The sequence below is a fragment of the Anopheles gambiae genome, chromosome 2 (assembly GCF_943734735.2).
Source record: "Anopheles gambiae chromosome 2, idAnoGambNW_F1_1, whole genome shotgun sequence".
Lineage (NCBI taxonomy): Eukaryota > Metazoa > Arthropoda > Insecta > Diptera > Culicidae > Anopheles > Anopheles gambiae.
In genome coordinates this window covers 107,775,698-107,791,181 of record NC_064601.1, presented here as the reverse complement: position 1 = coordinate 107,791,181, position 15,484 = coordinate 107,775,698, and the positions used below count along the sequence as shown (strand labels likewise).

Sequence of the window (15,484 nt, the reverse complement as noted above, 5' to 3'; positions counted from 1 at the left end):
GGGAAAGTTTTCGTGCAACCGACAGCTTGCAGCGAGCAAAGTTTGACACGTCCATTGATGTGGCTGGAGCGATCCAATCGGTAAGTTTGGGGCCAAATAACTTCCCTTCAGATGGTGCGTGATTAGTTCGGGAAAGTATTGGACAATGAAATTGTGTGACTTTGGTATGATAAGTAGAGCAAAACCAGTTTCGTGCCAGTACTGGTAGAGATTTGGGAGTAGCTAGAACATAGGTTACTAGCAAGCAATGCAGTTCTATCTTAGATCTTTAGGAGAATACATTTTCAAGATTTTCACATGCTAACATTTCTTCTGAATTCGTGGTTTACCTTCCTTTTGAAGCTTTTTTTATACTCATTTACTGCATTTATAGTATAGCTACATCAACACATTTGACCTACATTTTGAGATACATTCGTAGAATACTGCATTGCTAAAACAACAGCGTTAGCGTTCTCGGAACAACATGTTTGGTCCAAACGGGCGAAACAATTTTCGCCAAATGTTTCATTATTGTATTATGTCACTTCAAAAACTACCAAACGAGTCTATAGTAGACTCACAACTCATTTAGATACACACTAAATTAGACATAAACTGGCCTAAACGCTTTAACCTCACGTGCGATGTTTATCAAATTATTAAAGTTATTAAGTACTCATCCTATAGAATTTTTTCCTTATTCGTTTTTTTCTGTTGTGGCATATTCTAGTCTTCCATCATTCATGCATGTAATTGTCTGTTCCTTCATGCTGGAATAATGATTTCGAACGATTGATTTCTTCCCACAACCAAGGTCCGAAAACCACTCATCACACCCGCCACAAACCACAATATTGCAGTGAACATGAATCAGCGCCCAACTCAAAACATCATACTGCTTGCCAACCATTGTGGAAAACTCCATCAAATTAGCGCTGCAGAAGAAAAAAGATCCATTTAATTACACGTTCTAACCCCGGGGCTGTGAACGGTAGTAATTAAAACATGGCCAGAAGGATTACAAACGATTTTCCGCATTCTCGCCTCGGTAAAAGCGAACCGCAAAAGGGACAGCGAGGCAGCGAACCGCGCTCAATGGTCCAGTTTTGAGCTGGTGGCACGTTTGACGGTTGCTAACGCACAACAACAAATAAGCCACTCCACTGGCAGGTCCACTAACTTAAGTCACATTTTGGCCGTCCTCAAACACACAATCTCTGCGGTTATTAATAATTTGCCACTATTTCGCAACGCAACTCATTGTTGAATCGAAAAAACCATTTTGTTGGTTTTTCTTTACCATCCCACGGTGGGGACGAGCACGGTTGTTACAAGGTGGCAATGGAAGACCTATCAGTATTCCTCAACGTGGTTCATCAATTCAGCAGTCAAACAGGTTGCCGGCAGGCCCGATAAGGCTATCCGGTATGGCATCCTCGTCACAAAAAAACGCTTGCCCATATTTACAAAGGCTTCACTTCACCGCACCACGAAATTGATTGAATGTATTTTCGCTCGAAGCTGCTCGAACACCAGAAAGGAAAAGAAAAAAAAATCCTTCACCAAAATCAATCTTACTTTCAAAAGTGGAACAATCGGCTCACAAACAAACGTCGGAATCGATCGAGAAAACAAAGCCATTCAAACGGCCGCTGTTGCAAAACAGTCCAGCGCAACAGGTCCCGGGGAAGGATCGTTCCGTGACCGGTCGGCCCATATCGACACTTGAAGCGAAGTGACTTTTCCAAGAACCATCACGAAGTGGAGCTGTTGTAGATGGGACTCTTTGTGGGGGTAAAGCTATAGGCCTGTGTTTGTCTTTAAGCTTCTCGGACCTATCCCACCGCGGGTGGCGGGGCGGTTACTTGCGTCGTGAATAATTCATTAAACCGTAAGACAAAGAGGAAAGCCGACAGTTTTTGTGCAATATTTTCCCGCTGCCCGTGGGGCAGGTGGGGAAGAAAACACGCTTGAATAATGTAACTAGCATTCCCACGGGGCTACCACCGTGTCGTTCCGAACGGGATATTATATCGATTGATTTCGCTCTCCCTAAAATGGCAATAATGATCCGGTGGTTGCGGTTCGAGAGTGTGAAACAAAAATAATAACAACATTACAATTGATATTCTATTTTAATGTATGTTTGTGAATTGAATTGAATTTTTAAGTACAATTTATTAACTTAACTTATGTTTTCATTTTGAAACTAACGTTATATTTAACGTTTTGTTACTATGAAAAATCTGCTTACTTTACAATGAATAAATGTAGCAAATATAAAAATATTTGGCACATCACTAATCTTCCAATGATTTTGTGCATGATTTGAAACATAAAGTTTCACAAAGAAAAAGGCCATATTCAAGTCGAGTGATTTATTCCCTCTCCATTATAAACACCCAACTAGTTGAATGGTTGTTTACCATAAATGAAATGGAAAAATATTGGTACGCATAAACACAACCCGTCATGGTATGAAATAAATTGCATCACATCTATTCAGAATCTCAACGAACGAATAAACATTGCCACTATATCACATTCACACACGTGTTTGGAAAGCAAAATAAACACTGCTGTGCCAAATTGGTCCGCCAAATTGAGCTGTGCGGGTTCAATGTCAGACCCACATGGAGACGCCTGGTGGTGCACTGCACTGATGAGCTGAAATGGACTTCATTTTACTTTGCCCCGGTCCCATTACTTCATATTACTCCAGAGTGATTACTTGATTGTGAGTAGTGAAAGGTAAATTTTCTGTGAATTATTTTATACGCCTAACATGGCGGGGGAAACACACATCGTTTTATGAGGCAAGTGTATGGAAAATTAAACCCTTTTCATAGTTGTCATAGAATGCAGAAACGAGTGCACGAGTGCTATGAAAAAATAATAAAAATATGTGAGTATTCGAGAGGAAATCATTACGGCAATGCATCAACACCAGCAGAGCCATATATTAGTGGGTACAGAGCAACCCACTGAAGAGTTCTGCGGAAAATCTGCGGATGTTGGTTTGCCCGTTGGAACCATACTTTTCATTTCCCTTTCTCGGCTGCATATGTGTGCGGATGGGGATTTGTTGAAGTGACTTGGTGCTTGGTGGGAATTATAAACGAAACCGTGCGAGAAGAATGGGGGTGTATTGGGGGTGTGAAGTAAAAGAGGAAGCGGGCGATAGAGCTACACAGCGAGACAACGCACTACACACTACAACGTTAGCACTACAACACGGGGGGGGGGGGGGGGGCAGCACCGGGAGTGAGCAAGCAAGAGAGGGATTTCAACGTACCGGTTTTGCATTCCTCTTATGTTTAAGCATTTTCCCAAACAGTTGCAGTCGGAGGGAAGGCCGTACGTCACAAATGGCGGAGTATTAGATGGGCAAAAATGGTCACGTCACGCGCGCGCGTTACACTCACAGGATGATGATGGTGATGGTGCTGAGGGCGCTAGAGGGCGCGTTAATGCAATGTGGGCGTCTTTCCGCGTTTTCGCGCGAAAACGTTCGTTGGTCGCGTCCTGTGCTGCTCGTGTTGGCGGTAGGGATTTCCCCCCACCGGTGGATCGTTGCCTTACAACGGATTGTAAAGAAACCGAGCCTCACGGCATGCGAGTACGTCGCTAAGTCCGCGCTTTATGATATGATACTTTGTTAAAATGGTTTTGTGAGAGTGTTTGTTGATTTTGTTTTTTTGTTTACTTTGCTGCGATAGCACCGTAATGAGCGCTTGGATACGATTGTGTTATAGGCCCAACCGGTGAAAAGTCGAAGGCAAGACGGACAGACTAAGCACCGAAACCTTTTCCGGGAAGGAGGAGGGTTTTAGTTCTAAGCTAGACAGCAAGCAAAATGGTACCCCACCCGTCCACCGGGCTGCTACCACCAGGATGGATGATTGAATGCAGGTGGCGCGGTAGTTACGATGTGACGATATTTACAGATGATTGTCGTGCGTCATCGCAAGGATATGAGTAGGATAAGGTAAATGGCGCACATTTCTACCCTGCCGATGCTCGGACCTTGCCGGCATCCTGCTTGATCGAACGCGATTCCACCGCTCATCCACAACGAGTACACCACGCTGGCACACACACGCACATACACACACAAAAATACACACGCGCGAACCACTTGAGACGATGCACCACACTAGCTAATGCACTTTTGCACGTGCCCGGAAATAGAACTGTTCCATGTGAGCGCTTTGTTACACGGGCGAAATTATCACAAAGACCAACAAAAAACACACTCCCGCTTGCTTCACACAATCTGAATCGTGCGTCAAACGAACTATCAAAACCGTAGATCGATTTTTTTTACATTTTTACACTAACACAATGATCGTACGCTAAGTGTATTAAGGGAAAAAATAAAATAACTAACACTTAATTTATTGTATAATTGCTTCTTACTTCGAGCATCCACCATTTATTTCCCTTCACGCACCCATCGACGATCAAAACACGGCGCGATCGCGCTGACAATCCCAACAAACTGTCAGATCACGAGCGTCGAGCGTCGGATACGTCAACGCGATCGGTGGTGAAGAGGTGGGTGGGCATATGAAGCGGTATATAAATAACACCGATGCTAGGCTGGTCGAGCACAGCGCACAAATACACACTGAACCACTGCCTGCAAGCCCCGACCGTACGTCAAAAATCGCTAACCAAATTTGTAAACAAAACTCGTTTTCTTCGTGTTATGAGGCAGCTTCCATCGAAGCGGCCGAATGCGGCACGATCACACTCAGTCTGACTGCACTGGCGCGCGATCGGTACGCCCACACCCGCACCGTAATGTCGTTGCCCGCTGGAGTGCTGGACAAAATTGCGTGCGTACAGCTGAGTTGCCAGCACGGTACGCAGCGGTGGGGAGGGCAACGAACTACCAGCGGCTAAAATTTGGCCACCGTAGACATCCGCCAGACTGGTGCACAAACACGAAGCGATAAGGCTGTAACATATACCGTCACAACATTAAACATACACATATACATACACACACATACATTTGCACACTGAGTGGCGTACATCGATATTGAACATTCAAGCGGCATACACATATGTTGTTCGAGTTTTTCCCCTGCCCACTCAAACCACCGAGAGCAAGCACAAACACCACGATGCACATGGATGAACGACGGCTGCGCAGATGGGTTAGAAACACTGATGCTCCAAACATAACCTCGCGCATGTGGCAACACGTGCGCGACACTTCCACGCTATGCGGTTTAAACATTTAGCTACATCAAGACGCATAGCATAGAACATATTTAGAGATCTGTAAAAAAAAGAGAGAAAGAGAAAAGAGAGAAAGAAAAAAAGAACACCGGACGCCACCACACAGAGAGAAAGAAAGAAGGAAAACGAATCAATTGATCGGTCCCTGGTTAACAGTGAGCATGATACGACATATCCAAAGCTGTTTGGATGGTATTACAACCAAGCTCTGACATGTAGTGCAAAGCGGCAAACGGTTCGTGCACGGCGAAATCAACCAAAAACATTTACGATAAAATTGACGGTAAGAATAAACGAATGATTCAATCGAGAGAGGCTAACAAAGCAATCCGATAAGTGGTAAGGAAGCATATGAAAGCATGGATTAACCTTCTACATAAAGTGCACACCCTAACCTAGACCTACGAACGTAAATAGCTGAACCCATAACCTACGAACCATAGGCAGCACAAACACAAACATGCAAATATAAAAATAATTAAATAATTAAACTAAGTGAAGTTTGATGTACCATTTGTTTACCTATTTGTACTGGTAGATGATACAGTTTCGATTGGGAATAAAGAAAGTAGTCATATTGAAGAATGATTTGAGAAATGTTGGTTCAAATATAGGTTATTTCACTTGACAAAACATCGCTGACATTCATTTCAAATGAAATTTACCTTTAATAGAAATTTATCTCATGCTTGAAATTATCTATTTAATGTAAGCGATAGCGCATCTCTGACCCTCATTATGAACCTTCGCTTTCCTTATTTCATGTCGTTATACTTTTTTCACGGTTAGCTTTTCGCGCCCCACTAAGTGCAAAAATGAAGTCATTCCGGTAATTAAATGCCATCTTACTGTCGCTATTTATTTGCGCACCTGCAACCTTTTGCATTCGCAAAGCAAAAAGCTGTTTAATTTTATTTTCCTCTCCACACGGTCCCACCTGGTTTTGGTACATCCGTATACTTTTTCCGACCCAAACTGGGTCCAAAAAAAAATAACATCAGACTCAATAACAATTTTATTTCTCCACAGCTTCACACCTTCCTAAACCACACACACTCTACGCATCATTTATGCTTCTACGGATGGATGTGGCTCACTATATCGAAATGCAGCAGCACAGCACTGCCACCGGAAACCGTGTAACGCTTCTCCCTTGCTACTAACTCGTAACATATGTCGGTTTTATTAGACAGCTAATCAAATTTTCATTCATTACGTGAGACGGGCGGACGACTTACTACAAGGATGTACAGCAGCATCGAAAAACTCAAAGCGTTCCAAGAAGAAGAACAAACTGTATGTACCTTGCCCGGGATTAAGCACGGAATGTTTCGAAACAATTTCCCGATGGCACAACAACACTCCCTGCTTCCTTCCCATCCGGCTGGGGCAGAGAGAGCATGATGAATACGACGACCGTGTCTTTTAATTTCTATTTTATTGAGTGCTGGCTGTTGGAACCAAATTCCAGCGTCTGGACCGTGTCTCCACCCTGCTGCCGTCGTCGGCCGAGAGGCAAAGTCATGATGGTATGTTACAAGCCACACAATTTCTTATCCCAATCTGGGACTTTATTGGGGCAAAGGTATGCATAAATTATGCCGCAAGCTCGAGACAACGATTAAGGAAAGCGGCGGTAGTGTAACGCCACCCGAGCCAAGAGTCGTGAATTCGCGAGCTGGGGGACAAAAATAAAACTTTTTTTTTGTGTGCGTGAAAAGCTCGAGACTTCAAAGCATACTGGATGAGCGGGAAAAAAATAAACTTTGCTCTCAAGCATGTTAAAGTACCGACGTGGAAATATTTTGAGAAGAGCATCAAAGTAACTTTAAAGGCCTCCGCCAGAGCTTTTAAAAAGGCAAAAATGTTAAATACCTGCAAAAGCCTTGTTATGCCTTGCAAGCAAATATAAGATTTAGAAAAAGGTTATACAGGGTTTCCCACGATTTATTGGTCAGTTCCCATGATTTTTTGGTGCGTTCCCACGATTTTTTGGTTGTATCCCATAGATTTTTGGTTCGATCCTATAATTTATTGGTATTTTCCGATTGGATATCAATACAATTAGACCAAAAAATTCTGGGAAACGACCAAAAAATCGTGGGAACGCACCAAAAAAATATGGGAATCCACCAAAAATTGATGGGAACCAACCAATATATCGTGGGAAACCCTGTAATAATTCAAGTTGAATTGAAATAATTAAATTATTTACACTGTGATTTACTGTTTTTTGCTTTGCAAAACTCAATTCACCATTTCAGCGCTGAAATATCAATTTAAAGAACGATACAGTCAGCACAACCGGATTGCTTTCTCTTCATGGAGCAGTGAACGATGCAAAAACATACACCTGACGCCGTTCTCCTTGCAACCGTTAGATAAACATCCTTTTCATCCGCCTGACGCCAGCGAATAACAACAATGTTACAAAAAGGACTCAACATAAAAAAACGGTAGCAAAATGTACTCTTTACACCAGTCCACTAGACGAAGGTAACGACTACCGAAAGCACTGGTCTCCCTCCGCAACCGGACCGAATTCCAGCTGGGTGATAATCTTCAAGCAACTGAGTGTCGATCCCTTGCATCGGCCGTCTCGCCCCAGCTGTCGCACGCCATCCGTTACCATCGTCACCTTTTTTTTTACTAGAAATCGTCGCAACCAAACAGAAGACATACGCATGTTGGCTTTTTCGCAAAGAAAAAAGGGGGAAAAGGTCACCGTGTAGCAACAGCAAGCAAGCTCCCAACAGCTCGGTGAGTGCTTAGTAAGCAAAATGTTAAATGCAAAGAGGGAACGTTGGGCACAACCAAAAAAAAAAGCTCTCCATCTTAAGGAAGTAATTGGGTGAGATCATGCTGGACCCGGGGACTTGGACGGAAAATTTGAATCCATCCTTTCGACCAGCACCGTTACGGACTACGGTCAGCTGGAGATCGTAGAAAGCAGAAAGCGAAATGAAAAGCTGCTGCGGGTCTGCTGGTCTTGTTACCTAGCCATACTCCTTCCACTGCGTGGCATCTGCCTTCGTGGACACCTTCGATTCATCATCTCCGATAATGCATGCGAAGGGAATTGGAAACATTTCCTCCTAATTGGATCACTGCAGAGCTCATTGGCTGGAGCGGTAGCAGACACATCAAAGCTGTGTGTGATACGTACGGAAACAGGAGCATTGCATTGAACTGGAACAAAAAAGCCTAGAATGGGACTCATTAAATTAACACTTGTACAATTTCAAGGATGTACAGTATAATTTCTAATAAGAAAACATTACATGTTTCAATGGGTTTTCTACATGTTTCAATGGGTTTTCTACATGTTTCAATGGGTTCCCAGATTTCCTATTAACTTCCCACGACGTATTTGTCTTATTTACATCTTGTCGGGGTTTACTACATTTTTAATGAATGTTTTCCCCAACCCATGCCCCTTCAAGCACATCAGTCACTCACGCCGCTATGCAAGATGAAGATTTATGTGCGTTACAGCACAGTAGACGAAGACGGACATGTCCATCCTCCACCGTACAATGCAGTACATGACACACGACAAACCAAATCTACCGTCGGTCAAGTTGGTTTTATCGAAAGGTGACCGAAAAGAAAAAAAAACAAAACCAAACCAAACGACACTACTCCTAAGGACAGCAACACCACTTCACGAAGCGTTAACCATATTATCCACCTGGGAGACGGTTGAAGAAAGCGAAAACATCTCCCCTACGCAAAACACCTGCGCAACCCACGACATCAAGGGATAGCATTCGTCCTGCTGCTCACACACGTATCACACGGCACAGAGGTTGTCTACCGCGGTGACGAAAGATAGATGACCGAAGGAAAATCTGATACCATCATTACGCCTGTATTTTTGGCCAGTACAGCTTCAGAGTTGCTTTGTGTGCGATTGCTACCGACATGGATGGTAACGTGTTACGTGTGTAGGACGGGCCGCTGTGCTTTCTGATGAACTGTTCCCCGGGTTTTCCCCCGAAATGTATCAACGAACCTGTGGGAGGATACAAGGGTCGAGCGTATAATGATACACTACCACTACACGTTCACTCCACGTGGACCGGGGCGGCAGGACAATCGATTGGGCTTTCCTTTGCGCTAGTGGGAACGGTTCATTTCGCAGATTTCACCCCCAAACGCTTTGCTTACGTTACGCATGCGATCGTTGCGTCGGTGGTTACTACCGCTGTAACCGATACACATATTAAGGTGCAGAGACCGGTCAGCTTGATTGAACCGATTGCAGAACAAAGCTTAATTTTTGGCAAAAGCCATCATTTCTTCGAAAATTAGTTTAATCATCATTTGCACTGTGTGTTACCTACTTTCTCTGCGTTGAACTGCTAAATCTGCCCTTCAATTATTGCACTAATTGAATCGATTATCCTTCCTACAATTTATAGGCGTCCAATGTGAGTAGCGAAGAAGCTGTGGTTTCTTAGGTTACAAACACTAACCTTTCTATGCTTCCTCTTCTATGCGTTACACACATACATAAACTATTAACGAACTTTCCTCGACGGTGACCTTTGTGCGCTTGAACCATAATCAGCACCAAGAGATCATAAACATGTTTTACACCCACCCCAACCCTCCCACTTCCAATCATGCGTGTAAGTTGTTGGGCTGTGACCCCTTCACTGTCATGTTACATTGCCTTAAATCACCTTTCGTTGGCCAACTGGTCAGCACAAAACATACATCGAGAGCAGTACCGGGGATCAGAGGACAAAACGGACCACCAGCACGCATGTACCTGGCATTTAGTGTCCCGTCATACGGTATAAACCCCCGGCACCCGGCGCTGGCGCCATCGTTTCGCCATTGCGAACCCTTGCAAACCTTGCCAGCAACCAGTGCCAGCCACTGTCACCGGCAGTGATTTACCGGCCCGGGCTGTGCCAGTCCTCGTCCCACTCAAACCGCCATGCGAACCATTTTCTACCAAGCCTCTCCAACCTCAAAGCAAAGTGAGTTTTATGGTTACTTTTGTTCCCGTTTTCCCCCCATTCTCGTTTCGGTCGTGCCGTATTAAAATGTACCATTCATCATTACACATGGCAAACGCTATTCATGTGCTCAGTGTTTCCGTTGTTATATTTTTAACCATCCCACCATTGTACTCTATTTGTTAGCTAAAGCTCGGTTTTGTTTTTGCTGCTTCGTCCATTTTTGCCCTGATGAAAGCATTGAGTTGGGGTTTTCTATTTACCTACAATCTAAACACATGTTTGATGAATGTCTGTGTGGTCACTTTGCAAATTGAAATGCATATTTTTGTCCTGTTGTTCAAGAGCCAGATAAATTATTGCAAACAAAAGCTTTCAGAAATTCAAATGATCCAACACAAAAAAAAAATGACATATCCCGAGATCGGATGTCCTTTGTGGATCATTGCTAAAAGCTATCTAACTATCGTTAATTGGTAGATCGGTTAGTGAGTGTGGTTTATTTTAATTCCCAAAGATAGTAAAAATGCACGCTTACAAAAAGTTTCTCTTGTCAAAATGCAAAGCCCCAGGAAGTATGCAAACAGGATAACACAACCGACAAGCACCACGGCAGGATCATCAACGAAAAGGTGCTGCACCTTGCTATCTTCCACCATGGTAAAACACTCCTTTCGCCTCCAATTGCCACTAGCCAAACTATATCAACTGCTGGAAAATTCATGCAAAAACTTCATCTCCACGCCTAGTCAACAGCTTCATCTCTACGTCCAGCCCGGCAGACAGTTTTAATGCGAGAAAAATTCAATCCCCTGCACTGGACAGAGACCCATCGTCCGTAGTGCTCCGAAAACAAAATCGATTTTCCAATTTTAAACATTCCACCCACTTCGCGCACGCTCGGCAAACATACTATCCCTTTGCCCCTATTTTTGGCAACGCTTTTGCTTCCGTTCGGAAGCCTTCGAGTAGGGAAGCAGGAAACCACACACATTGAAGGGAGAGGAAGGGGATGGAATGATTTTCCATCGTCCCAGAGCGCTGGCCTGTTTCGTAAAAGCTGAAACAAAAACACGTGGCACGTGAAAACCCCGCGCCGCAAGTTCGGTTGCATGCAACATGCACATTTTCGTTGGCTTTTTCGTTTGGCTACGATAGTCACGAAAGCATCAAAAGTGAATGAGCCACCATAAAGAAGGTAGGCACAAACAAACCCCACTCCATCCTCGCTCCCCTGCCTGACCTGACCAAACACACCTACCGGTCGCACCAAAGCGATGGCCTAAAATTGGCTTCCGTTCAAATGAAATCATTTCGGTAATTAAGTGTGAACTTACGATGGGTGGAAAATCGGGCAGACTTTCCCGCTCTGTTTTTTTTTATTCTTTTCGCCCTACCATACTACATGACATGTTGCACCACGCGCGTTTTGAGTCACCCTTTTCCGATCTGTTTTTTTATAAGGGTGATGTTGGAAATAGTATGATTATAGAGTAAGGTTCCCTTTTACCCACTGTTGACGATAGCACGAAACGCTTTGGCTTATCGTCCGCGTGTAGTCGTTGATTTCCCAAATTGCGTGGCTAAAACCTCGCGTGTGTGTGTGTGTGGGTGTGGGGTATTTTTTGTCCAGTTCGTCTGTTAGAAGCCATCTGCGAGCCCATCGATCAACGCGTCAAACTGACGGCAGCAGCAGTGGTATGAACCATTTGGGAATGGATTGCTTATCGCCCACAGTTGTTGGCGTAGGTAAATGGTTCTGGCACTGCCAAAGGTCAACTGTGAGGTGCTCCTACGCTGCGGCATTATCGAGTTTTCACCGGAGGTCTGTGGGAGGCTCGATTGGTCTGCTGCTAAGAGGTTAGCCGTAGCACGAAGAGCAATTATGCCTTTGGGAGGAAACCGAACGGCAATGAGCTGTTGGGTGAGAAGCTATAATGGGTTGGGTTTGGATTTTGAGTAAACAAGAACTTTAGTTAAACTGTTCATTTTCATAACTTATACGGTCGTTTTAATAAAAATCATACTATTCAAGCAAGCTTTTATCCAAATGGAATAAATCTGGTGTAACCTAGCACTAGATTTGCCCAAGAAATTTGTTCTAATGGAAATGCGTTAGATGGACTTTCACTCAACGATAATCGGCATGCTACTGTGCTAATCGATTGCAACTCACACGATTATTAAAAAGAATTTCCCTATTCGTTGTCAGATCACCGTCATTTAAATAATATCGTTTGATCAATGTAATGGAAAACTCCAGTATCGATTATTTTACAATTCCATGGTTGTTTTTTTTATCCCAACAATTGCACCGGAAAACTCATTAATCATCGACCGGAAGCTTGAGCAAACCGGGGAAGGAGAAGTGTAATCTGCCAGCACCAAACCAATCCGAGTGAAAAGGGGCGATAATTCATTAGTGTGTAATTTGTTTTGCACAGCAGTGAAAAACGAGTGACTGGTGCAGCGTGGTGCAGTGACAGCTAAGTACCAGCTTCCTATGCAAATTACAACCTGAACAGAACAACGCACGAGATTGGAGCGATAGGTAAGGGCTAAAACCGAGCATGAAAAACTACAGAAAAAAAGGTTTTAACATTCGTATTGGCGTTGCAAATTATTTCACGAACAAAATACGAGTTTGCATGACTCTTCAGCAGTGCCTTGGCGTACATTAAAAGCATTTGGCTACATAGTCTTTTGTTAAATATATACCAGGAACGAACTCATTGCCAGCCCTTTAGAGCGGTTAGTTGATAGCACAGAACCATGCTTAAAGCAAAGTTTTCTTCAGGAGAAGTCATTCAAAGCTTTATCATATCATGTTTCCTTTTGGAACTCCCAGCAAATACTTGGGCAGATATTTTCAGGTGAAATAATGCAAGACTTAACAGGCGCCACTGTACAAAAGCATTTGCAAGCGCTTGTCAAGAACAAGTGTGAGCACCAATTTGCCAATACCATTCACTATGCAACTCCTGCTTCCATCTCTTTGTTACGCCATCGTCTGTTCAGTTTGTGCAGTGTACAAAAGCAACATTCGACCATGAGAATGCAACCATAACCGGTTCGGTCTGGTCCTTCTGGCTATTGCATTCCGAGGCATCCGAGAAAAGCCAAAAGCAAACATATCTTCCTGGTTTTCCAAGTACACCGGTTGACTGGACCACAAATCGTACCCATTCCACAACCTATGTATGTACAATGCTAACGAACAAAGCTTGTTATACATTAAGCCGATAAATGCTATAATTAGGGTCGATAGTTCTTCTGGTAAATGATAATGTGTATCAGGTTTAAGCAAAATGTTTGAAACAGACAAACGTGTCAATAATTTTCTTTGTCTTTTACGTTACAATACGCGAGTTAAAAACGTTCCCAACAAAATATTAAATATTCCGCTCGATTCCCTTTCGCTACCTACATCAATGCTCCCAAGACAAAGCCCACGACAATGTTCCTTGCATTATTAAGGAAGGTACACTAATTGAATACCGGCTTTCGCCAGCAGCAACGCTTTCCTCGTACAAAACTCCGTACTTCAATTACGAACTTTTGGCCCGGTTCCAAGCGAGCGAAGTGGTAGAATTATTTTCCCTGTTGACACGCATCTTCCCAGCTACTTTTCGCGTTCTCTCAAACTCAGCCCACCAGCTCGAAAACAATCACTTCATCAGAACATTAACTTTTAACCAATTATTCGCCAATCAGTCTGGGCCACCCTTTATCAGCAGCAGCGCGCCTAGACCGTTGCCTGGCAGAACAGGCTGGCAATAGAGGGCAGGTCTATCAATCAAGTGCACGATCTGCGTCCCGGATCTCGGGATGCTGCACCGCCGGGTCTGAGTATTCGGCGCGTATGTGAAAAGACCGAAAGACAACATCATTCCACAACTTGATACGTACTTGACAAGCACCAGCAACCGATCCACCTGGCAACAGAGCCCGCGACCGAATGGGCGAGACGCTCGAGAAGATGAAAATTATAAAACAATTTATAAAAGTACTCCATCGTAGAACCAACGCACCAGACAGCTGGCAAACGGCTGGAATGGTAAAGGGATAGAGGAGCCGGGCTTTTAGCTGACGCTAAAAGAATGTTGGCGAATAAAAAATTGCTATAGTCTGCACCAGAGTGCGCGTGCGATGAAGACGTGAAGATAAAGTTCATACCGAGCTTGATTTTGATGGACAATTACTTCATGGAATATGTATCTTGTACAGCCTGCTTTTGAGTGATAGATTCATGCGATTTGGTATTTAATTATCATCCTTCAATTCTACTCTTCTATTTGTAATCCCAGAAATAAAATCAATAAGGGGATGCCACAGAGTTCTTTCCTTTGCTAGAAACGTCGCGTTCAATATCATTGCCATACTCCTGCTTAAGTCCACCTGAATTATACAGCCCGACGAAAGCTATTTCACCCTTTGCCAATCGAAGAATTACGCGTCACTGACACCTGTTGGACTAACAAATCCATTTACCGAGAGCCGTATCACATTTTCCCCAGAAATCCCCCAATTCCTGACCATCGAACCGATTAACTTTATCGTAATCGAATTATGCCCCAAGCTCAGCCGCTCACGTGCGCGTGTCGTTCGCTTCGATTGAGGGTTTTGTTTTTCCAATCTTCGCCGAATGTCCTGTCCACCCATAACGAAGAAGGAATCAAACGAGTGAGCGAATATGATCGAATAAATTTGCCCCCCATCTCCCTGACGCCGACATCGGGTGTGCCTTTTTCATCCAATTCCCAGTCAGGTTACGCTCAACCTCTTTCCAACCGAAGCGAGCATGGAAAGGCGCAGCATTTTAGAACACTTTTACCCTATACCTTTCGCATCTTTCTAAACGCATCTATAGATCCGAAAGGAGTCACCACCAATACCACCACCATGGATGAGATTATTATTATCGTGTCGACGTCGTAAAGTGAAACGGATACTGAGAATGCGGTCGCGTTTGATTGCGTTCTTGTGCGTGGTGCCTAGAGAAAGGGAGGAGAGAAAAAATATGGCACCCTTCATCGAATACTCCTCGGCGCTCGGTTATTACTACTTTTCTTTAACGAGCAGTAGCAGCAGCAGCAGCATGAGTACCATGTGAAAAAGAAATCATACTTCGGATGAACTTTGACGGAAACCTTACGCGCTGGATTGGAAATCGTACGTGCGCTTGGCTGAAATAAGATTTACCCGCAACACGCTCGGAAAATGGTACATCACACAAGTGGGATGTATAGACCGATCATGAGTAAAAATGCATAACATCTTCA

At 43.8% G+C, this 15,484-nt stretch overlaps 1 protein-coding gene across 12 annotated transcripts in view; it reads right to left on the bottom strand.

Annotated features, from left to right (window-relative positions):
* The window catches only part of LOC1270239 (transient receptor potential cation channel trpm), a 65,633-nt gene that overhangs the window by 44,236 nt on the left and 5,913 nt on the right, over positions 1-15,484 (bottom strand). For 2 of the 12 annotated variants that reach the window (XM_061645112.1, XM_061645117.1), the window contains exon 2: positions 3,984-4,337. The exons of 4 other annotated variants lie outside the window; for them this stretch is intronic. In XM_061645112.1, the coding sequence (XP_061501096.1) occupies positions 3,984-4,019 (36 nt within the window). In that variant the 5' untranslated portion in view covers positions 4,020-4,337. Of the gene's footprint in view, positions 1-3,277; positions 4,604-4,659; positions 4,971-15,484 lie in introns of those variants that run through there. 6 more of the 12 variants (XM_061645115.1, XM_061645121.1, XM_061645113.1 and 3 more) reach the window with 5 other exon arrangements.